The sequence below is a fragment of the Sardina pilchardus genome, chromosome 1 (assembly GCF_963854185.1).
Source record: "Sardina pilchardus chromosome 1, fSarPil1.1, whole genome shotgun sequence".
In the NCBI taxonomy this organism is placed as follows: Eukaryota; Metazoa; Chordata; class Actinopteri; order Clupeiformes; family Clupeidae; genus Sardina; species Sardina pilchardus.
Window position 1 is genome coordinate 13,387,698 of NC_084994.1, and position 25,526 is coordinate 13,413,223.

At 40.5% G+C, this 25,526-nt stretch overlaps 1 protein-coding gene across 8 annotated transcripts in view; it reads right to left on the reverse strand.

Moving 5' to 3' along the window:
* Window positions 1-25,526, reverse strand: part of LOC134082415 (protein NLRC5-like) — an 86,098-nt gene that overhangs the window by 50,748 nt on the left and 9,824 nt on the right. For 5 of the 8 annotated variants that reach the window (XM_062538154.1, XM_062538163.1, XM_062538142.1 and 2 more), the window contains exons 2-6: window positions 24,672-24,832; window positions 22,446-22,559; window positions 22,122-22,235; window positions 21,609-21,722; window positions 1,459-1,572 (exon numbers count right to left, since the gene is read on the reverse strand). In XM_062538154.1, coding sequence (XP_062394138.1) covers window positions 1,459-1,572; window positions 21,609-21,722; window positions 22,122-22,235; window positions 22,446-22,559; window positions 24,672-24,733 — 518 coding nt within the window. In that variant the 5' untranslated portion in view covers window positions 24,734-24,832. Of the gene's footprint in view, window positions 1-1,279; window positions 1,339-1,458; window positions 1,573-6,144; window positions 6,207-21,608; window positions 21,723-22,121; window positions 22,236-22,445; window positions 22,560-24,671; window positions 24,833-25,526 lie in introns of those variants that run through there. The other 3 variants (XM_062538134.1, XM_062538171.1, XM_062538179.1) reach the window with 3 other exon arrangements.

Sequence of the window (25,526 nt, forward strand, 5' to 3'; positions counted from 1 at the left end):
GCCCGGTGATATCCCTTGGGCAATTTTGAATATTAAGCCTTTCTTGTCCAATGTGTAGGCGGCTATGCTATGCTATCACCCATGGGTGAGTTTCCTCTCTCACTCTGAGAACAAAATCTCCACTTCACAAGCATCTACATATACCAAACTTTTCAGTCTTATACCTAACCATGTTTAGAAGGTTTTTGCAGAGGAGTTTATTAATATATTATTCTTATCCTGATATACATAACATTTTATTCCAAAAAACATGGCGAAAATTGATTTTTTTAAAGGCTGGTATAGTATTTCCTGATTTAACTAAACAAGATATCCATAATGCCCTCTCTAAAATAATTTTCATCTCTTATGTCAACAAAATGAAAAGAAAACAAATTAAACTGGCTTTATCCAATGTTCAGATTTGATATTTTATGTTTATGCAAATCAGCGCATATTTAAAGAGTCACTTCACCCCATAACTCCACCCACTTCACATTTCTGAAAACGGCTTTCAAAATGGGCGAGACGTTCTGAAATTTGGAGAGAGAGTGCAGCACTGCTGCAACCAATGAACCATGGTGATTTCGTGTCAATCTGGGAATGATGCTGCAGACATGGCTTATCACAGGTAGGCTAATCAGGGCAGCAGGTGTTGGGGCGTTTCAGTCCTAATTTGTAACGACCCGGTGGCGTAGTGTCGGACTAGAAGTGCAGGACAACGTCAGCATTCCAATAGTATTTTGGACCAACATGCCATGGCATGTTTTCAAACGGTAGTATGTGCGAGAGAGCAATATCTCCAATACAAAATCAGACGAAATGTCACTTTTGTCGAGAAACACGATTTTTGTCAATATTAACCCTGGTAATAGTACAGTTCACCACTTATTCGTATTTTCAATCAATCAACAGCTCAAAAACCCTATTTTAGGGTGCAGTGACCCTTTAACTACATCATACCTAATTTGCATATTTAAACACTCAATTTCAGAAAACTTGTAATACATTTATTTTTCATATTAGTCCAAGTAATCAACTGGTGAAGTTTTATGGTGATATCTGCTTGTTAATTTTTTTTACCCCTTTCACCTGTAGTATATCCACCTTATAGTCAACACATTGGACAAGAAAGGCTTAATATACAAAATTGCCCAAGGGATATCACCGGGCACCCTCTTAAATCCTAAAGAAGTACCCCTAGTCTACTAGATTCCGCAATAAAAAAAACTTTAACCGACAAAACCAGGTTCACCTAAATTATGGCATTTGGCTGCCGGACTAATATGTCTAAACTCACTCTAGTCCTGATGGAACCGGTCCACTGCTGAAGTGAGGAGGTTCAGGAAGTGACATATCACTCTTTAATCTGGGGGGGGGGGGGTGTCTGTGTGTGTGTGTGGGTCTGTGTGTACATAAAAGAGTGTGTGTGTATGTGTGTGTTTCTCCCTGCATGATCTCCTATATGTCTGAACTCACTCTAGTCCTGATGGAACCGGTCCACTGCTGAAGTGAGGAGGTTCAGGAAGTGACATATCACTCTTCATGGACACACAGCTGGGCACTGGTGATCGAGGTCTGTGTGTCTGTGGTCTGCAAACACAAAGAGACACAAGACACAAATTATCATAAATTACTGAATATGTCTGTAACCTCAATATTAAATTGTGTGTGTGTGTGTGTGTGTGTGTGTGTGTGTGTGTGTGTGTGTGTGTGTGTGTGTGTGTGTGTGTGTGTTGTGTGTGTGTCTCTCCCTGCATGATCTCCTATATGTCTAAACCATAGACTGTAAAAAATATGGACAAAGCGTCTGTGACGTCACCCATAGATTTCTGAAGAACGCAAATGAAGCCGTTTATGGGGGGTATGGGCGGCGCCATCTTGGCAAATCTTGGGGAATCATAACCACGCCCATATTCTGGCCAATCCAATCAAATGGGTGAAAGGGCGGGCTTTGTGCGAAACTGAGCCGAACAGGTGTTCTGTTCTGCTCGGCTTGTTCAGCTAAGCAGCTACGTTACGAGACTGGCAAGCTAGGCTACTGCTACGTTTACTGCGAAGCCACCGAAGTCGAAGACTGATTCTAACCCACCTGAATTTGCTGGTAAGTTGAACAGTGTTCATGTACAGTATGTCTCTTAAAGGCATGTGTTCAGACATCTTATGATCATGTATCCTGCAAGCTAACCGGGTAAACTCATGTGAATAGTTAGTGCTGCTAACATGTTAGCCTACTACAAATAATGAACGGAGTTGTGTTTGTACCTTCTAGCAGGTGAAATAAGCTAGCTGTTAACGTTACGTTACCCCATTTACAATAAACGATAGAGAAAGTTAGACTCCACTACAGATACATTGATCTTTAGCTTTAGTGATTAACGTTACCCATCTCTGTTCTCATTTTATTATTGGTAATGTAGTTATGAAACGTTGAAACGTATGATCCTGTGACATTGAATGTGGCGGTCATTTCATTGTAACATTAACAATAATTTATGTCAACTAGCTCGCTTTATTCCGTCAAGTTATTGACAAAATCTTAGTCTAGTATTAGTTGTACATCATTGATGTGTTTTATGTTTTAGCAATAATCATGGGTTTCATCAGGTCCCTTTCCACAGGTGTATTAAAGGAGTCATAGAACGCATTTTTTGACCATTACAAATTGATCTTTGAGCCTAAATAATGTCATATGTAAATTTGTGGGGCTGAAAACGCCCCAGGAGCACTGCTAGATCGCCTAATACAAGGTCATAAATAAGCCTTGCAATGAAACAGTTTGTTTTTCCCGCCCACTCAGCAAGTTCATGAATATTCAAATGAGATGCGCGCTGATTGGTCTATTGGCCGATATGTCCTGAAAGTTGATTGGCTCAATCCACCGGTCTGAAGCTAGAGCCAAGTGAAACTACGTTTACTGCTGGTAAATAAAGCCAAAGTCTTTGATAAAGCTATCAACAATGGATTTAAATAAGGAATACAGCCGTACATGTATAAACCGAGTCAGAAGAAGGTTCTGACGAAGATGAAGTGCAACAGATTCCCCAACAGAATGAATGTGTTAGATTGGTAAGTTTTATCAGTACATTTCTTAGTCTCTCCAAAGTTAGCTGTGGGCAATTCCATATCAGTTGGAACAGGTCTGACACCATGGTCCTCAGTTTTTCCTGATTTTTGGTCCAAATGTTCCTCCATGTCTCATTAGAAGAAAACCAAAATTTTAGCTGGGTATCTTGTTTAGTTTCTGAGATATGGCTCTTCAAATGTGGTTAGACGTGTCCTAAAATAAGGCTGAAAATTCCTGTATTTAATGAGCACCACTTTTTTTTAAACCCCTCTCTTCTCTTAAGGCTACCATATTATTTTCTAAAAATTTGAACACTGGGGCAGTACCCTGTGTTGTTGTCCAAAATCATAAAGGAATTACAGTCCTTCCCACCATTGGAGACTTATTCATCGAAACAAACCCATATTTGTTTTGAAAGCAATGAAAAAAAAAAACTGTTTTTGTTCTGTTATGGTCATGAATGGCTAGCACTCACAGTTTTAAAACTCTACATATATATAGTCCATGAGCAAGAGAACATGTTGACAAAAAATTGAGAATGTTAGTTTTCGTATTTCGAGGCTATGAGCCTTCAAAGTTGGCCAAAATGGAGTTTTTTCCTAAAAATGCCACTTTTATTGCCTTTTTCCAAGGACAAGATGAAATGCAAATCCAACATTTATTTTTTTCTGCAATCAGGAAAAACTGAGGACCATGGTGTCGGACCTGTTCCAACTGATATGGAATTGCCCCTGTAATAACGCTAGCATTACAACGTCTCTGCCATAGACCACATATCTAGATACTAGCATCGTAAGAGCAGTTTAACAAGAATTATTAATCGAAGGTATGCAAATGAGAGGGGGTGTATCTAAAGGGGGATGGGCGCCTATTACGTGTTATCTGAGCTCTGTTCAGATTGGAGCATTTCAACACGGCTGTTTCTATTTCTCAATTTGCATACGAAAGCAGGCGGGGGACGCGGTAAAGTCTTTGGTGTTGTCCTTTGGACAGTGCTCGCAACCTAAATTCAACAGGAACAAGGTGAATGTGGTTTTGAATTCTAGGACTCCTTTAATCAAACACCATGCTGTCTGCATTCATAGTCAAGGTGCCTGATTTTATACACCTGTGGAAAGGGACCTAATGAAAACAATGAATATACAAGGGTGTTGTGTTATGGATTATGCAATGAGTAAAACTAAATAAAATTTTAGAGCAATGATTTGCACAATATGTAATTTTACTGTCAAAATCACACTCGTGACTACTGGTGATTACAAGTGTTGTTAGTTGACACTTGTGTTGTACTTGTATTGCATTTCATTGTAGGTTACACAGGTATGAATGTAATTAAATGTTTACCTTTCTATTTTGGCAGTACCTAATGTGTGGATCATTGAAGACTGCTATGTTTGCTGTGGAGAGGAGGTGGCAAGGAGGTCCCTGAGCTCTAACCTGGGACTAAATGCAGGTGAAATGGCTTGGCTGGGGTCGACTGAGGTGGCATAGCATCCTTCTCCTTTTTGCCTAGTCCCTGAAGAGTGGATTTTGCCGCAGAGATGAAGCAGAACCTGTGTGATCTCTATCTGCGCCCCCCCCCCCACCCCAGATGACCATTATCATATCTGCGTCATCAATGGGGATCCACAAACCCCAAGAAGATCGAGTATGGGTGAACAGTGTGATGGCCAGCTTTGTGTTGGGTCTCATGCCCCATCCACACAACTTTGCATTGTTTCTTAGGCTGCGTTTAGACTGCCAGTTTGAAGTGACCCAATTCCGATTTTTTGCTCTCATGTGGCACGTATCCGATCTGTGCCACGACAGTGTAAACAGAAAAAAAAACACATGAATTCCGATCTCCTCAGATCGGATACAGGCCCCTTTCGTATGTGGTTTTAAATCAGATATGGATCGGATTTGTGTGCATGTGTCTACAGTCTAAACAGACAAATCGGATATTCCAGTGCAATGCGTCCCACACGTCATTAATCTGTGACAATTTTGCGCCTGGTGACGTTAGGTTACAATTCCAAGTGGGCGCGCTGGCGGACTCGGAGCGTGTTTAAAGTTGCTCTATTTGATACTTTGATAAACTATTACGTTTCCGTAGACCATGTATTGAGAATAAAACAATTGTAGCCTACCTAATTATCTACAATCGTAGGCCTATAGCCATCCAAATATGAATGGTCTACTGTAAAGAGCCTACAACCCAGGCGCGTAGGAACCGCGGGGGTCGGGACACCCCCAATGTTGGACCCCCTCCCGAAAGAAAAACGCTGCAAAGTACAGATGTTGTTGATTACTTAGCTCAATTATATCCTCCTGAGTTACGGCCCCATAACTATAGCTATCGCTGCGCATCGGAGGTCTTTTACATTGTGTTTTAAGAATGTTTCCCGAAACGAAGCCCGTCTCAATAATGCAGCATGGAGCACTTCCTCACCTTGAGTGTCTGAAAGCTAATGTAGGCTCCTCTCTCAGTCCAAATATTTAGTGTACGGCCTTCTTTCATTCTTTTCGAAATAGTTAAGAGGATAGCCTATTGTGGGTGAATACAGTAGTCTACGATAGCCTAAATATAGTCTTATGGCTGTCGCTTTTAAATGTAGGCTTATTACTTGCGAAATCGGACGTGGCACATAGCCTAATTATCTGGTTACCTGGATTTAGCAAGTCCATACACTTTATTCATCCTATTATAGGCTATGCTTTTAAAATTAAATGTGTAACAATTTGCCCCTTATTATAATCTACACACTGTCACGACGCACATAAGGTTACGGGCGGATATGAGCAACCGAAGGCCTCGGTTGACTTAAGATAAACGGGCAGAATGCCTACGTCAAACATGCAACATTATCTAACAAATGAAAAAACACAAATGAAAGATGAATAGGCTACTCACTGTATTTTGTCACAAATTAAGCAATGAGTTCGTTCGTGGCCACCTAGCGCGCAACTTACGCGCTGAGGTGAAGGCCTGACAAATACTAATTAACACAAAGCTTCATAATGCACAAACAAACACCCCCTCAAAGTTCAGTGTCCATACGTCCAAACAATGAACATAAGAAGCCGACAGTCAAAAACGACAACAATGTTTATCTCACAGTTTGTTGAGTATCGTTCCAACACTGATGCGCAAGGCAATCTCAGCTTTCGTGTTCGTTAGCTGTATTCCAATGAGAAAAATCCACAATAGTGGAGCAGATTAATTGCATATTTCAAGAGAATCGTTCACTTTGGTATAGAAGCATGAAATTTGGCACAGATACTCTCTAAGGGTCACTTTTTGGAAAAAAGGCGCTGGCCACTCAAAAATTAAAAATGGCGGCCATTTTTTCAAGATGGCCGCTATTTCTGTCAGATGCTCATTATGTCGATCGTTCAAACTGTGATGAAGACATAACATTTTGTGAAAAATGATGTTTTATGGAGAACGGTGCTTGTCCCTCAAAAAAATCAAGATGGCCGCCACTATTTTTCAAGATGGCCGCCATTTCTCTTAAAAATCCTTACATCAATTTATGAAAGGATGATGCTATCATCAAGATTGGTACAAACCTTCTTCAATGAACATTCTCATGGAAAAAAGTGTATGCCACTCAAAAATTCAAGATGGCCACCATTTTCAAGATGGCCACCTTTTCTGTCAGAGTTCAGTTTAATGTGTAAAGGAAGGTTTTGGTTAATAAAGTGAACGTCATTACACAACCAGGGCACACTGGTGACTTCAGTGCCGTGGAGCTCAACATGGGGTTCAAAATGTAATTTAAAACAATTTGTTGATGTCCCCACACACACCAGGGAACACACCTTGGACCTGGTCATTACAAACTCTCACCAACCTGCAGGTGTATGATCTAGGTGTGTCTGGTCACAAGGCCATTTCTATGGATCTGCAATCCCCATCCAGCCTCTCCAAGCCTAAGCAGAATATATGTTTCAGAAACCTAACAAACATAAACCCAGAACTCTTGGCAGCAGACATTCAACATCAGTCATCTGAGCAGCCTCCTGGACCTCCATGCCCCTGTTAAAATCAGAATAGTCACCTTCATCTGCCCGGCTCCATGGTTCACAAATGAGCTTTGTAAAATGAAGGCAGCAGGAGCGGCATTCAGGAGCGGCATTTCAAAGCCTCTGGCCGCACTGTCCACAAACTACCGGGAGCAACAACTCAAATATTCATAGTCCCTCGATGTATGATCACAGTTTTACTCCGATGGCATCAGAAACAGTCCAGGAAATTCCAAGCAGCTTTACTCCACTGTCAATCACCTTCTGAAAACACCCCCCCCCCCCCCACACACACACAGACACACACACTTACTGCCACTAAAGAAGAGCAGTAAAATAAATTCATGGATTTTATTTAAAAATTGCACATATTCACTCTGCCCTTTCTGGGTCCTCCCACCCTAACTGTTCCTCCTACATCTCCCAACCCCTAAACTGTTTTCCTGAGGTTTCATCTGAAGAGGTGCAGAACATCATCAGGAAGATGAAATCCTCCACCTGTCCCCTGGACCCTCTCCCAACCTCCCTGGTGAAAACCCATATCACTGTCCTTACCCACCTGACCACCGCTATTATAAATCATTCCCTCCAAACTGGTTTGCTCAACAAACCCACTCTTGATCCAGAAGACCTGTCCAAGTACTGGCCCACCTCCAATCTTCCCTTCATATCGAAAGTGCTTGAGAAAGCAGTTGCCACCCACCTTCAAGACCACCAACTCTTTTAATTTCAGTCCGGTTTCTGCTCTGCCCACAGCACAGACTGCCCTCATCAGAATCCTCATCTCATCTGATGGTGGCTCTCCCTTCCTTCTCATCCTCCTGGACCTTTCTGTTGCATTTGATTCTTTTGACCATGACATCGTTTTAAACCGGCTCCACCGTACGACTGGACTCAATGACACTGCTCTCAGTTGGTTCAAAACATACCTCACAAACCGGACAGAATACTGGGTCCCTGGGTCACTCCAGATCAAATCCACACACAGTCACCTGTGGCGTCCCCCAGGGTTCAGCCCTTGGCTCCATTCTCTTCATCCTCTATTTCACCCTTGGCCAAATCATCAGTCAGCAAAAAAAATCATTCTGCTGCTATGCTGATGAGACACAGCTCTATGTAAATGCCACAGCTGTAACCCCATCCTCACAGTCATCCCCATCAAAACAACTCATCTCCTGTCTAGAGGAGGTAAAAGTATGGATGGAGCACACCTTCCTCCAACTTAACAGCCATCCTGGTTGCCACCCCTCAGCAAGCCAAATCATCATCCATAACCAGCATCACCTTTTCTGGCTCAAACATCCCCCTCTCATCAACAGTCACAACTCTTGGTGTAAAAATAGACTCCCAGCTCACCTTTGAAGCCCATATAAATCACCTCTGCAAGACCCTCTACCACCTCCGTAACATTTCCAAACTCCACCCCATTCTCTCTCAGATGCCGAAAAGCTGTATCATGCCTTTGTCTCCTCCAGACTGGACTACTGTAACATACTTCTCATTAGGATCCCTAGCAAGAGTCTGCAGAGTAGAGAGAAAGTAGAGAGAGTACATCCAAATCTCACCCCAAAAATCAACCCACAAAACACAACACACTCCCTCCGCTCCACTCTCTCACACCTCCTCATACCCAGAACCAGACTCAGGACCATGGGAGATTGGGCCTTCTGTGCTCCTGCCGACATCTGTGGAATGCTCTCCCTGACACCTTCAGGGCATCACAATCCACTGACTGTTTCAAAAAAGGTCTAAAGACATTTCCTTTTTCTAACAGTGGTCCCTCCTCTCTGTGGACTGCACCTTGTCATGGTGGAGAGGCTTGTGTACTCTAATGAACCTGAGAGCTATGCCGGCATGGATTTTATATCCCTGGCAAGTTTAACTAAGCCGGATAGGTCAAAGGAGAGGAGGCAGATAAAGCAGACATTATGGCTATTTGACAGAAATGATGGCCATCTTGAAAATGGTTGCCATCCTGAATTCTTGAGTGGCACATACCTTTTTCCCCCAAAAGTGTTCTTTGATGAGTATTTCTGCCTAATTTTATGCTTGCATCACCATATGAAAAATTGAAATAATTAATATTGTACAGGAACGGTGGCCATCTTTAAAAATGGCAGCCATCTTGAATTTGGGACAAGCATCTTTTTCCATCCATTATCATGTCCTTTAGAGAGTATTTACATCAAATGTTATGCTTGGATCACTGATGAATGATTTATAATAACTGAATAGCAATGGCGGATTTAAGAGAAATGGCGGCCATCTTGAAAAATGGTGGTGGCCATCTTGATTTTTTTTTTAGACATGCACCATTCTCCAAAAAACATTCTTAAGAGACTATTTTCACAAAATGTTATGCCGTCATCACAGTTTGAACGATCAACATAATGAGCATTTGACAGAAATAGCGGCCATCTTGAAAAATGGCCGCCATATTGAATTTTTGAGTGGCCAGCGCCTTTTTCCAGAATAATGGCCCTTAAAGAGTATCTGTGCCAAATTTCATGCTTCTATACCAAAGTGAACGATTTTTTCACTAATCTGCTGCACTACAAGGAAATGGTCACGGCAATGCAGCATACAGGAATCTTCTAACCACGTTACTTTGTTGAGCTGGCTGCATACAGGTAACAATAGCCACAGCGCGCTCTCCCTGCGTCTCCATTTAAACTAAGGGCAAACCCATTCATTGTGCCCAAAACGCGCATCCATCTGTCAGCTGACATAAAATGTACTTAGATGGCATATAAAAAGTCAAGAAGAAGAAACATATTTTCATTTAAGCAACGTTTATGCAACCACGTAAAGGGAAGCATTGGGGGAGTCAGTTGTCCTACAGACTAGCTGTGTGCGTTTTCTTTTTTTTGTAATTTACTGTTTATTAAGATTTTTCAGTTTACAGCACAACTCTCCCTCACGGGACAGAACCAGACAAAAAGGAACAAAAACTAAATAAGACAGAAAAAAAAAACACAATACAATACAACAATACAACAATGAACCAGGGGAGGTTCCATTTATACATCTCTTAACTTATAAGGGCTTGTCATATCTAGTTTAAATAGTTATCAAGATCGCACCAAGAGGAGGAGTATAAACCTGCAGTAATTTAATTACACAAAATCAGGTCTTATTGCTGACACATAGTAAACCCACATTAACCAATTTTCATAAAATTTGTCATATTGATTTCTCAATGTAAAAGTAATTCTCTCCATATTATAAATATCATACACAACATCAATCCAGTCATCTACAGTTGGTGGGGCCTTCTGAAGCCATTTTCTAGTCAAGGCCTTTTTGGCCGCCACTAATAGCACTCTCATCAGATATTTTCCACATTGAAGCTCCTCAAAGTCACAGAGATACAGTGTTTTGAAATCAAAGTTCATTCTTAATCTGAATGCAAGTTCTAAATGATTATGAACACTTGACCAAAAGGAAGCGACAGATGTACAATTCCAAAAAATGTGAAAGTGGTCTGCCACTGTACATCCACAACCTCTCCAGCAATTTGTTAAAGTAGAATATTTTGCCTTTTGGGCTGGAGTGCAAAAGAATCTAATGATGTTTTTCCAACCAAAGAATCTCCATGAGGGTGAACTAGTCATCCTCCATTGATGTGCACAGATCCCTTCCCACTCATCCTGTGATAACGACAGACCGCTATCCTTTTCCCACCTGGACTTGATTGACATTGTATTGTCACCTGTTAAGGCCTGAAGGGCAACATATAATCTAGAAATTGTTTTTTTGTAAGCTACATCTTCAGAAGCTTTCAAGAAGATGTCTATAATTATGTCTTTTCCAGGTACTTTCTCTTTCCTTATAAAAGATTTCTGAATGAAGTCTCTGATTTGCAGGTATCTAAAGTGGTCTTGATTCTCTAATCCAAATCGTTCTTTCAGCTCCTGAAAACTCAGCACCAGATCTTGTTTTAGTAAAGAGCTGTATGTTGAGAGACCTTTGCTGTTCCATACAAGAAATTGTTTATCGTAAATACTGGGTATAAAATCAGAGTCATAAGCAAACCATTTGAGAATACCCATCTTGTCCCTCAGGTGGTGACGTTTAGTTATATTATCCCAAATCCTCAGGGAGCAAGAAATCCAGGGGTTGTCGGGATCAGTAATTTGGTCAATTAGTGAACAATCACCAATTAACATACTCATTGGGTATCTCCCTCCCATTGTGCATTCTATTTCTTTCCACCTTGATCTATAACTGGGCGTGCACCAACCGACTAAAAACCTAAGTTGAGCAGCCTTGTAGTAGTCTAAAAGACATGGGAGAGCAAGCCCCCCCCTGTCTTTGGATAACTTAAGTGTTTTGAACCTTACCCTGGGCTTTTTCCCTGCCCAAATGAATCTAGCTAGAAGTTTATCCCACTCCATAAAGTAATGCTCCGGTTTCTCAATAGGTATTGATTGGAACATATACAGAAGTCTTGGCAGTATGTTCATTTTAATTGAGTCTATACGTGAGTAAATACTCAAGTAAGGGATCAAGCTCCATCTATTTATATCATCCATAATCACCTTTTTAAGTGGCCCATAGTTGATTTCCTGTAGTGTAGATAAGTCTAATGGCAAAAAGATTCCAAGGTATTTAATACATTTCTTATCCCAGTCAAGTTGGTACCTAGAGCGGAGATAATGAGGTGGATCATAGTGAAAGTTGAGGACTTGAGTTTTTTGCTTATTAACTGAGTAACCAGAATATGATCCATATTCTTCCAGAATGGACATCAAGTTCGGTAGGGAGTCTGTAGGATTGGTCAGGTAGATGAGGATATCATCTGCAAAGAGAGCCAGTTTCTGTTCACCTGCCTCCAATGTAACTCCTGTGATGAGATAATTTTGCCTAATACACTGTGCCAAAGGTTCTATAAAGATGGCGAACAGAAGAGGACTTAGAGGGCAGCCTTGTCTTGTGGATCTCTCTAGCTGAAAGGAGTCACTCAGTTCCCCATTTATTTTTAATCTAGCTTCTGGTTTGGTGTAAAGCGCTTCTAGTGACTCAATCAATTGCTTGTTGAAACCAAATTTCTCCATAACTTTAAAGAGAAATTTCCATCTCACAGAATCAAACGCCTTTTGTGCATCTATGCTGATCAGCATGGCCTCTATTTTGTTTTGGTTTATATGTCTAATAATCTGTAAAGATCTCCTAATGTTATCATGAGTCTGGCGAGTCATTACAAAACCAGTTTGATCAATATTTATTATAGTAGGCAAAACTTTTTCTAATCTTTTGGCGATGATTGAAGCAAATATTTTGTAGTCAATATTTAGCACACTAATTGGTCTGTAATTAGAACAATTTAGCTTGTCTTTTCCTCCCTTCGGTATACTGTGTGCGTTTTCAGGGAAGAAATGTGTTCTGAACAGCCTATGTGCAGATGTTCTTCCCAGTTCCAAATAGGTTAAGAAAAAGACTGAAATACATATTTTCAAAGCGGCATCTTACAGAGGGCCATTAAAACTTCAGCAATAGGTTTTGTTTATCTCTTATGTGACTTATAATTCGCCCCCTTTATTTATTAATATAAAAAAAATTCGGCGCGCGCAACGGAACTCATTCTTGTCCCCCCCAATGCTTCTTACTACGTTCCTACGCGCCTGCCAACCAGAGATATTAAGCAAAAAAGTGCCAAATTCAAGCATCGCGATTTGTAGGCTATTAGCCTATTTTTTAAAACTGCAACTGCAGTTCTGTTTGTTAAACTTTGCTTCGTGAAATTTGAATGTGTAGACTTCAATCACATGTCGTTCATTTCGTCAGTCCCTCGATCTGTTTCAAGTTAAAGGAATATTTCGGTATTTTACACTTTAAGCCCGTTTTCTGCATTGCCTAGCATGAACACGAGTGTTTGACACCGAAATATCGACGATTGAGCCTGTTGGTGCATTTCGGCACCTTTAGAATGTTCTCTGTATGGCGTTAACATTGCTCCCTATGTGCATAAACTATTCTGTCCTTAAAACACCCCTAACGTTCGTTTTTAAAAATGTGCAGCTCACCGAGTGGTTACTGGTCTTCAATGATCTTCTATAGCAAGTTTCGCAGTGAAATTCAAATTCTGTTGTGTTATATTAGGCAAACACGGTTGTGAGTTATCTGAAAAATTACTTCCGGGATTTCGAAAATCCCTGATAAACTATGACTGAAGCTACATTTCGCTGTCAAACTTGCTATAGAAGATCGTTGAAGACCAGTAACCACTCGGTGAGCTGCACATTTTAAAAAACGAACGTTTAGGGGTGTTTTAAGGACAGAATAGTTTATGCACATAGGGAGCAATGTTAAGGCCATACAGAGAACATTCTAAAGTGAAATGCACACACAGGCTCAATCGTCGAGATTTCGGTGTCAAACACTCGTTTTCATGCTAGGCAATACAGAAAACGGGCTTAAAGTGTAAAATACCAAAATATTCCTTTAACATGAGTAGGGTTGGGTACCGACCCCTGTACTTTTACCGGTACCGACCGAATCACGTCGGTATTACCGGGTATTGCTTCACGTGAAATTAAACGGTGCTAAATTTCGGTACTTTCATGTGCATCAGGAGCGGAGTGCGCCATCTGACGTCATGTCTGAGTGTAGGCTAACATTATGTCGGTCTCAAAAACGAAAGTGAATAGGCTAACTTAATATGCACCATTTAAGCATACATGTATTGCATCAAGAGCAAGCATAAATGAATCAAAATAGCAGGCCTATCTCTGGTAAGAATTTAAAATAAAACTGAAAGTTGACGGAGTGCAATGAAATGGACCCATCTTCTGAATCGCGAGTGAGACCATTCAAAACGGTAAAACAGGACTTTAAATAGTTCAAAGCATGTGACAGAAAAATGTTTGAATGCTGTTGAAATGGATCATGGCTAGATGATAATGATGTCTTAACAGCATTAATAATATGGCTATTTGCCAAATACTCGCTGTATTTGTCGTGACAGCAGTTGCTCTAAGGACCGTAGCTTTTGCTGCGCTGCTCCAAGCAGTCAGCAGATAAGAGATGGTCATATAATAGAAACTATGTCCTAACCGCGATGCGAGCAAATAACGATACAATTCGTTTAATTTCATTGCTGTCACTTGGAGTGTCCTGACAGCAAGCAACGCAAGCAGCGCGATGTTTTGAGAGAACATTTATTGTTGGCATAGCCTGGTTTCTATTTTCTCTCTGTCGCTCGCTTTGCTCTGTTATTTTGAATGCGAAATATGACTCATTAAAACGGCATTTTAACGGATTCACTCCCCCCGATGCAATGCTATAATTTGATTATACACGTTGTAGGCCCACGCAACAGTTTGCTGGTTAACCTACACATACAGTTAACCTGACAGACAAGACTATGCGTAGCGTTTCAAGGTGGAACAATGCGCTGCATCAAGGCGAGCTATAAGTTCAAATCCACGATGGCATGGAATGTTTTATTAGTCAAAGGATAACCGAACGATCAAACTCGCCAGCCTACTACTCACGTTAGAAACTGACTGAAACGAAGTCATTTAAACAACAGAACTGGTAAGGAGTGGATAATAATCTACCCAGATGGCAAAATGTATTTGGCCCGGATCCGCCAGGGATTCCCAAACTGTGGAACGCATACCTGCTTCTAGGAGATAGCCTATGCGAGATGAAAAGGGCTATGGCGGAGAGGTGTTAAAAAATGAACTTTTAAAATATTTTGTAATTAATTAATGAATAAATGAATAACTTCTAAACCATTTGTAAACTCTATAGTAGGCTACATGTATGTTTTCATTAAAAAGGGGCGGCTTATTAAACATGATGCCTGGCATACCGCTGACCTAGGCTACTGTTAAATTGCACAAAACAAAGGATTGCTTTTTTCATGAACATTGCCTAAAATAGCTAAATCATCATACAGTATAACCCAATGCAATGGACTAATTATTTGTTCTATGTTTGGGTTTGATGGAGTCTGTTTTAAAAAAAATTCACTATCCATTGTTCATGTTCATATTTAAGAAATGAGAGGGGTTTGTATTGTTAAAAACATTCTCAATGTATACATTTGATTTTGTGCAACTTGTAGTTGATACAAACAAGGTGTTACAGATTCAGTAAGGGTAAGGTACCGAAAAAAATACCGTTGAATACCGACACCGAACCTCAGACACCGGCACCGGTACCGTTATCGGTTCAAATGCGATAGGTACCCAACCCTAAACATGAGTGCCATTTGATTTATATAGTCACAGCAAATGCAATTAAATGAAAATAAAAAACATGACCTAGACCTGTGCGGGTTAGTTGCATAGACAGTAAAAGAGTTAGTTGTAACACCCGTCTCTGGCAAAATTAACTGATTTTATCGCGCATGTGCGAGCAATTATGATTGCGAGTTATGGATTATTTTTATGTGCCGCGATCACACCCAATGAAAGTTAACACAGCAACTTCAAATATCAGTGTTGGACCAATTGCTTCAGACATGTAAGAAATAAGCAGTTCATCAACTATATTAACAGGTTTTATCAAGTCGATAGGACCAAAATAAGCCTATTTAAAGGTTATTGTGAGCTAGCATAATACCGTATGGTTTGCAATGGCTAATCACTCATACAACTAGCTTTTAACCCTATAGTGCCGTGCGTATCAGATTTGATACATGCACTTCTGAGACCCATTGCATCACCATGAGATATAAACTTGGCATAAAACCCAGTTGTATACAATCTGTTACTTGTCTTTTGCCCCCTGTTGGATACCTTTTGCATTATAACAATTCTGACAAGTGGTTTGCTACAATTCAAAATGGTGGAATCTCATTAGCACCCTGATGGTTATGCAAAGGTCAAGGATATTGGTAATTTGATGATTTTATGGTGAGATTTACCTTTACATATGTATCAATATTTTAAAATGAAATATTGCTTTGTTCAAAAAACAATTTAAAAAAAAAAAAAAATCAAAATGTAGTTTGGTGTAAAATCGAGCAGAAAATGTTTGTATCAAATTTGATACAGCAGGTAATTCTCTCAGGGGTCATGGGGGCTTTTTTTTTTTTTTTTGGATATTATTATTTATTTTTTGGGGGTATTATGTCTTCCATACAGTGTTTAATGAATCAATTACACAATTTACATATTAAAATGTGATATTTACAACAAAAAATTCATAATCCGTATTCAAAATTCCTAAAAATCCATGCTATGGCTAATTTACAGAGGTATAAAAGAAAGTTCTCTACTGAAAATGTTCTGAAACTCCTTGATGGCAATTGGAGTGACATACAGGGCCATATAGAGACAGATGATGAAGTGTAAAATAGAAATAGGACTCCAAATACAGAGCATGACGAGAAAAGTTCTACTAAAAGTAACGCTTCTGCCTGGTTATCTCATTGCTAAATGAAAGAAATGGATGTAAAAAGGCAGCTGTTTGAAGAAAGAAAGATTTGGATGTTATGGATGACCAAAAATCTTACAGATGTCCAAGGTCTTGTTATTGACCAACGTGTGTGTAATGCCCAATGTATCAAATATGATACAAACAGAAAAACGTATTTGCAAATATTTTTTTACATTTTTTTTTTTACATTTTGGTTTAGGGCCTAATAAAGACTCCAGATTCTAAAAAATAGAATTTTCTGACCATTATTTATTGGGTCAGGCATTATAGGGTTAACAGTCATACATTTGGACCTTTTTTGTTGATTATATATGAAAACAGATGTTCTTTGTTTAAGCCAGCAGTGTTATGTGTTAAAATATGTTATAGGATTCACGATTTTAGCACTGTTACAACCATGACGCTATACTGTTACAACTGTAGCCTACCGCACTTTTTTATGGCTGCGTAGGTTGTAACAAAGGTACATGTCACTGTTAAGTTAAGTTATTAACAAACTGCAACATATTTGTTACATTCTGTTTCAACTTTCATGGAGTAGAGATGTATGACTCTGTTCTGGTCAAGTTTCACTGCTCTCAAGTCTATCGTCTTTGTGTAAAGTAGTTTGAACTGAAACAATTAAAAAATTTTACGATTGTGCTGGTTCTCCCCTACAAGAAACGTTTAGCCCATGCGCATGCGGGCCATTTCAAGTGTCTGGCAAATGTAAACACACATGATCTGATTTGGGTCACTGGCGAAAGTAGATGTAAACATGCAATAAAAAAAATCGGATATGAGCACAAAATCGGAATTGAGCATATCCGATCTGTAGTCTAAACACAGCCTTAGAGACCAGGTTAATCTGTCTACTAGGGGCAATGAATAGTTTTAAAATATTGTTGAATGTCTGTATCCAGTTGAATTCAGTGGGCAACCTGCATTTTGATGGCCCTGAACTTGCACTTACAAATGGTTATGGAACTTTTCTAAGAGATGCTGTTGATATTGAACATTGGCACTCTACGCTTTTTTTGTCTAGAACTGATGGACTGTTACACCCTTTCCTTTACTTATGTCAAAACCAATGTCTGTTCATTAACAAAATTACTGTGGATGGCACTGAAGTTGAAAATAAAAACACAAATGTTTATGGGACTTTTCTGGTCAACTGTGACCTACATTTAACTTGTGTCAAACCAGTTTTGTCTATGCTGTCAAACATTTACGATTAAATTGCAGTGGGAGCAAAAACAATCAGTAGGTTGAATTAAAGACCCAGATGCGGAAGTACATTTGCATTTTTACTTATGTCTTGAGCATTACAGGTAAATAACACAATGTTGTAAGCTAGTAAGTCAGTAGACTGCTTTGCAAACTCAGATGTAAACTAGAAATGCAATTCCCGAGGAATTACACGAGGGGATGCAATCTGTTGGGTAGACTTTTATTTTGACACACAGGAAACACTTGTGTAGTTCAGGGAGAGAGAGAGATGCTTAAAGCCAAACATTCTAAAGTGGAGCTCTGTTCTAGAATCTTTGATTAAAAGTGACAGTTGGATTCACAGGGCAGTGTTCTAACTAGACTGGGAATTGAGAGTTCTGGCCCATTATGACATCACATTCTCCATTAAAGTCTATGGGGGAAAAATACACTTTTAATTACAAATATCTCAAAAAGTATAAACTTCTCAAAAATGTCAAATAGATTGTCTAGTAGATATTTGGAAGATCTACAGAACGGTGTTTCAACCAAGTTTGTACGTTAAGCGGTTCGGGCTGAATAGCGCGCACAAAAAGGTAAAAAGAATAATAATAATTATTATAATAACTAGAAAAGCAATTCCCGAGGAATTACACGAGGGGATGCAATCTGTTGGGTAGACTTTTATTTTGACACACAGGAAACACTTCTATACTATGTGTAGTTCAGGGAGAGCCAGAGGCAAAAGATTCTATAGTGGAGCTCTGTTCTAGAATCTTTGATTAAAAGTGACAGTTGGATTCACAGGGCAGTGTTCTAACTAGACTGGGAACAGAGAGTTCTGGCCCATTATGACATCACATTCTCCATTAAAGTCTATGGGGGAAAAATACACTTTTAATTGCAAATATCTCAAAAAGTATACATTTCTCAAAAATGTCAAATAGATTGTCTAGTAGATATTTGGAAGATCTACAGAACGGTGTTTCAACCAAGTTTGTACGTTAAGCGGTTCGGGCTGAATAGCGCGCACAAAAAGGTAAAAAGAATAATAATAATTATAATAATAAGAAGCGACCGGATTTCAATAGAGGGGATGCATCCCCTCTAATAAGAAGCGACCGGATTTCAATAGAGGGGATGCATCCCCTCTAATAAGGTAATCATGAAGGGGTCTGCTGGTGAAAAGTCTTTGAAATCAGTCACTGGTCGAGAACTGTTGTTAGGAGCCAGCTCCTCATGTTCAGCACCCACTGGTTCAGCCTGGCTGGATCACCTAAAGACAAACTTGACACAGGCAAGAATGGTAGATTGTTAATCATTATTATGGTCAAATTATTTGAATTACACTCCAATGTGGGACATATCAGTCTGTTCTTGTGTTGCATATATTGATTTGGCACACGCATGTGTTACAGTACACTTTTGTTTCCTTGTGTCTAACTATAACTGACAATGGTATGTTGACTAGATGTCGCTCGTTATCACAGCTCCCGTGTTCAAAGTCAGGTTCATAGTGGTTCACCTCAGCCAGCCGAAAGCAAGCCGTTTAATGGGAGGATTGAGGAATCTTCGGCTTAGGTTAATGTCTTCACAAACGTTTTGATTAGTGATGCACGATATATCGGCCGCCGATATGTTATCGGCCGATATGGTCATTTTTTAACACATCGGTATCGGTCCGATGTCAGAATAGGGCCGATGTGAACAGGCCGATATTTATTCCTGTGTATTTGACGTGTGCGTAGGGCAGGCGGACACTGACACTGCCTGTGTGAGTGTGGGGGCGGGGGTGTTTGTTTTCGCACAAGCACATAAATTAACACGTCACTGAAGCAAGTGCTGGAGGCAGTAAAAAGTCAAATTCAAGTCAGTGCCTTTGGTGAGGAAGCAGAGATGTCGTCTCGTTCTTCAAAGTGTCTGAATCCTTTTCTAAAACCCTTATTTGCTAACGCTAACTGTTAGCTAACTGTTAGCAACTTAGTTGGTTGGCAATGGGAAATTGCATTGCAACCACAACGTTTCTAAATTAGTTACATAGGCTACTGACTCAGCTTGCATACCGACACACACACGCACACTATCCGCCCGCAAGGAAACGTTCTGCGTTGACAATATTTGTCCGTTTTTTCCGGTTTTAGGTTCGTGCATTGGTCATCCAAAAGTAGCCTACATAGCTTACTGCCTGACAAGGACAAGGACTTTATACAGCCCTATAAAGGCTAACGTTAACGTTACCTTTAGTTTTGTTAAACGTAAGCTCGTTGCCTACCTTGTTCCAACTGAAATAACTCCTAGCTTTGGTGCTTCCATCCTTTGTTTTCGTTGTTTCAAAAGACGTGTTTTATCCATGACGAGTCTTGAGTTAGTGAATTAGCCTAACATGATAACCAAATAGCCTACTGTAGATGGGCGAGTAAAAGTAAACAACAGCCTGCATGCGTGCCTGCATGCGTGCATGGTATTCTCTCTCCTGCTCAAACATAATGTGCGCGCGTGCATAGTTTTGCATTAAATTGATAATGTGTTCACTAACTTCACACAAAAATGTAAATAGCCTATACTGTCATGTAGTTAATGGGATACAGAGTTGGGGAGTTATCGTAGGCCAATTTGGTGTGAATACACACAAGGGAAATGCTCTCTTGTCAGTAGCCTGATGGTACGCGCACAGGCGAGCCTGCTTAAAATGTAAACGTTCCAGTTCGTTCTGGCTTATAGCTTTGACCATTTATAGGCCTACTTTAAAAATTTGAACTGTTGTAGGCCTATTATGTTCACAGAGTATGTGACTTGGACTTAGATGACTTAGATATTCTCAATAAAGCTATTTAAAATAGACATTATGTGCAAAATTCCATTTCTGAAAAAAAAAGTAAAAAAAAAAAAAAAGGATTTATTGAGGATTCATGATTTGTTTGATTATCTAAAAATGTGTTTTCTATATATCGACATCGGTAAATATCGGTATCGGCCATAAACGGCAATATTAACATCGGTTATCGGTATCGGCCAGAATTTTGACATCGGTGCATTACTAGTTTTGATCTTAAATGCAACAACCGAGGCTGTAAATTGACAACAGACTAAGTATTCCCTAAAGGTTTTTTGAAGAAAACACATATGTTACCCTTACACAGTCTGTTTGTTGATTTACAGCTAACTCAAGTACCTGGGGCTAGTAACATTAACATGAAGCTAACTCACAACAGCGGTTTTCACTACATTTCTTAAATGAATGTTTGTGGGTGCTTCTGCCATTAGGTTTCAACAATAAGCAAATTAGTTCATTACTTCCTTAACGTTACACTTACGTGGGGATTTCCGATAGTAAGCCAGCATGTTTGCGGTAGGTTAAACCAGAGACATACCACAGGCTCTAATTTGTCCTGGCGATTTATGCTAACGTTACTGATGCTACATAGTGCTAACGTTCACATAAGCTAGCAGCTACGTGAAATAATAGTGGAATGTCACTTACCGGAGAACTAGAGTGATGTCCTCTTCTGGTGTCGGTTAGTACAGTTAATAGCAGAGAAGCCCATTGTATATCAAATTTTTCAATAAAAATGTTCAGAGAGGATACGGTGATGAAGATTCAGGATCACGGCTGAGACATCCACTCGGCTGGCAACGTCAACCTCGACATTGGTCAGCTGTCAATCAAGTTGACGACGTCATTAATTTTTTATATCCAAATGCGATCTAAACTAACGAGTTAGAAAAAAATTCACCCCCCTCACAGTTGTCAGGGACCGGGAAACTACCGAAAAATACAATAAAAGTCCATGGGACCAGGCTTTAAAAACATGAATTTACGCCGTGAAAACGGACATTTTAACATGGGCGTCTATGGAAATTTGCTCTGTTTTGGGACCAGTCCCCAGCGGATTTTCGAGGTATTGCAGTTTTTCGAACTTCCGGGTAGGCTTCATTGTTCAGTTTAGAATGTTGCCGCTTGGTCTAAACTCACTCTAGTCCTGATGGAACCGGTCCACAGCTGAAGTGAGGAGGTTCAGGAAGTGACATATCACTCTTCATGGACACACAGCTGGGCACTGGAGATGGAGGTCTGTCTGTCTGTGGTCTGCAAACACAAAGAGACACAAGACACCAAATGTCCTTTTATGACACAATATGTCCACACGTAATAGCACAAACATAGACAGTATTCACTATTTTATCTTCTTCTGCCAACCTTCCTTCATGACTCGGACTGCTAGTCTGTAGTGTGTGCGTGCGTGCGTGCGTGCGTGCGTGCGTGCGCGTGTGTGTTTGTGTGACTGAGAGAATTAAAACTGACTTGAAGCTATGACATATTTTGGGTAGCACAGAAGTGTATTTGATGAACAGTTTCCATATCATGTGTGTGTGTGTGGCGGGGGGGGCGGGGTCTATGTGTGTGTGTGGGTCTGTGTGTACATAAAAGAGTGTGTGTGTATGTGTGTGTTTCTCCCTGCATGATCTCCTATATGTCTAAACTCACTCTAGTCCTGATGGAACCGGTCCACAGCTGAAGTGAGGAGGTTCAGGAAGTGACATAACACTCTTCATGGACACACAGCTGGGCACTGGAGATGGAGGTCTGTGTGTCTGTGGTCTGCAAACACAAAGAGACACAAGACACCAAATGTCCTTTTATGACACAATATGTCCACACGTAATAGCACAAACATAGACAGTATTCACTATTTTATCTTCTTCTGCCAACCTTCCTTCATGATTCGGACTGCTAGTCTGTAGTGTGTGTGTGTGTGTGTGTGTGTGTGTGTGTTTCTCCCTGCATGATCTCCTATATGTCTGAACTCACTCTAGTCCTGATGGAACCGGTCCACAGCTGAAGTGAGGAGGTTCAGGAAGTGACATATCACTCTTCATGGACACACAGCTGGGCACTGGTGATGGAGGTCTGTGTGTTGGTGGTCTGCAAACACAAAGAGACACAAGACACTAATTTTCTGCACTGAGGCCTTGAGAAAGAGCAAAAAAAGAAGACAGCAAACATGTTATGTGCAATCTAACAACTGTAAGCGAGCCTGGCATGTAAAAATAAGTTGCTATGCTGTGGCACAATCTATGGGGGGGATAGACAAGTAAAGCCTTGGAAGATCTACAGAATGGCGTCTCAACTAGGTTTGTAGGCTAGCCTACATCCACAGGGAAAATGTGCGTTTCTTAACAGGTAGTGTCTTGAAACTTTCTTCTCAACTTAAAGTCCGATCAAACTTAAAGGTCCTATAGAATGGATGAATAGAGTATTGCACTGAGTTCTCTGATGTTAAAATAGTATATATTCAACTTTGATTTAAAAAAATAAACTCAATTGCAATTTTACAAGACTAATTAAAACCATATATTTAGGCTGGGTATTGAAATGGTCTGTTTGACTAAATGGCGCCCTCTTTGGCAACCCCAATTGAACTTCAATGGCTTTGCGAGGTCTGACATCACAAGCAAGCAGTTTTGCTGAATCGCCCATTTTTCAGTGTTTATTTCTAAGTTCAAGATTTCCATATGAAGGAGGGCACAACCATGCCTCATGTTCATGATAGCTCTTTGTTTATGCACAACCTCTCATAATTCATGAAAACCAAGAAAAAAAATATTTCCATTCTAGGTCACCTTTAATTCAAAAGCAGGCCATAATTCAAATGAAATGTTTTTTTAACGAAAAAGTCTAAACTTTGGATTCTAGAGTTCTATTTAAGAGTCATTGCACGAGGAAAACCAGGCAAAAGTAGGCAGAGGTCGGAAGATGGGGGGGTCGGCCAAATCGGCTCATACTTTGTGGTACTGTAAGTGTGTGGAACTATGAACAGCCATATAATTCTGGAACCCCTCTCAGAGACCCTCAAAAATCCAACAATTCATGGCTGAAAATGACTGAAATGGCAATGGCTACCCTTATTATCCTGATAAAGATATGAAAATAAGCTTTATATTTCCTTAGAGCCTAGGTAGCATAGTTTTAAAGACCAAAAGGTGCACTAGGGGGTTATCTGCACCACTGAAAGCAGAATTTTCATCCCTCTAAATTTCGGTCATTTTTAAGAGGCATTATCTCATACAGTATTCGCAGTGGCTTTGGTGGATGGCTTTACTGTTGCTGGAGAGAGGAACATCTACTGATTCAAAAACAATTGTTGTCTAATTGGGCCACACATAATGTACGCCGTGCCAGGAGGGTCTTTAGGGGGATTTTTCGGGTTTTGAACTATAATAAACCAGGTGATAATATCTCACTACAGGGTAATTTATGCTCATTTTTTGTGTCACTGTATTGTAACAATTGTCAAAGAAAGCTTTAATTAACTAGAAAAGCACTGAGAGAGTGCCGACCTCTGCCTGCATTGTTGTTTTTGGTTGTCCTACAATTGAACCTAGACTATTCAGATCGCCATAACGTGGCCATACCATGCCATTACATCACAACAGATGGACAAACAGACAAACAAACAAACCCAGATAAAAATATAACCTCCTCGGCAGAGGTAATTAGTAATGTTGATTTGGGCTTCACATGAGGGATAAGGATACTTGAAAAGGAACTTTTCAAGGAGCATTTTACACATTATGCTGCTGTCGATGTATGAGTAAGTTCCTTACTAAATTATTGTGTACATTTACTATGTGGCACATAATGAAAATGGCTCGGCATGGGGGTTATCAGGTGAAATGGGTGTAGAGTCTCATATTGACAGGCATATTGAATTTTGGAGTTTGTAGCCATCCACGGTTTCTTAGACTTTATTTTCATCTTAATTTCAACGTTCATCTTACCTAATGCCCCATGCTGGCCCCCATGTGGAGCCCAATCAACTAATTACCTCCGCCAAGGAGGCTATGATTTCATCAGGGTTTGTTTGTTTGTCTGTCTGTTTGTCTGTTTGTCTGTTTGCGATGTAATGGCATGGTATGGCCACGTGGTATGGCCAAGCAGAAACATTGAGATATTGTTTGGTCCCAGTGCATTTGTGTATCTGTGTGTCCAAGTTTGCATGTGTGAGTGGGTTGAGTTAATGCCGCCTGCACTCACCCTGCTCTGGTCTTTGTTGATGTGTTGATCTTGCTCAATAAGTTATCCGTGTCCTTCTCCATGGCCTGGTTACCCAGTTGTGTAGTGCAGACTCTGGTCAGAGTGTCCTACTGTGACCTTACGGCCCCCTCTCGAGTTGTTTTGTCATTTGAATTGTTTCACTAGACCAGAACAGCAGATAAGAAACTTTACATGCTGAAAATGCACACAGAATTAGCTCATAAACTAGCACTCTCCAGTAGCAGTGGGAGCAATAACTGTACTGTACTGTTGCTGGTGGCCTGTGGACTGTCCCGGGACACCCAAGCACTGTCCCGGGACACCCAGACACTGTCCCGGGACACCTAAGCACTGTCCCGGGACACCCAGACACTGTCCCGGGACACCCAAGCACTGTCCCGAGACACTAGACCGGGCATCACCAAATGGCGGTCCGGGTCCGGACCCAGTGACGGTTCTGTCCGGATCCGTTGAAATTGTCGGCCTAATATTATCAAAGAGCATCGTCCGTAGCCAAGCCAATTCACTCGACTGTTTACCTTTCAGCAACAGAGAATAGGCCTAGCGGGAGAGAGAGAGGAGATGAGAGAAAATGGCTTGCTCAAAAATGAGGAAAAAATAGATGGTGAAAACCGAACTTTTAAAGATGAATGGACGGACTATCGTTCTGCTGTGAATATGCGCAGTGAAACTGTGGCAACGTTAGCGTCACTATGAGATCAAACACGGGTCGTTTGAGGAAAGGTACGCGCAGAAGTCCGCAGTGAGGGCAAGTAAAACTTGAAAAGCACTCCGAGAGCTAACAGACAGACAATGTTATTTGTCAAAACATATCTAACATAAAACACAAACCCC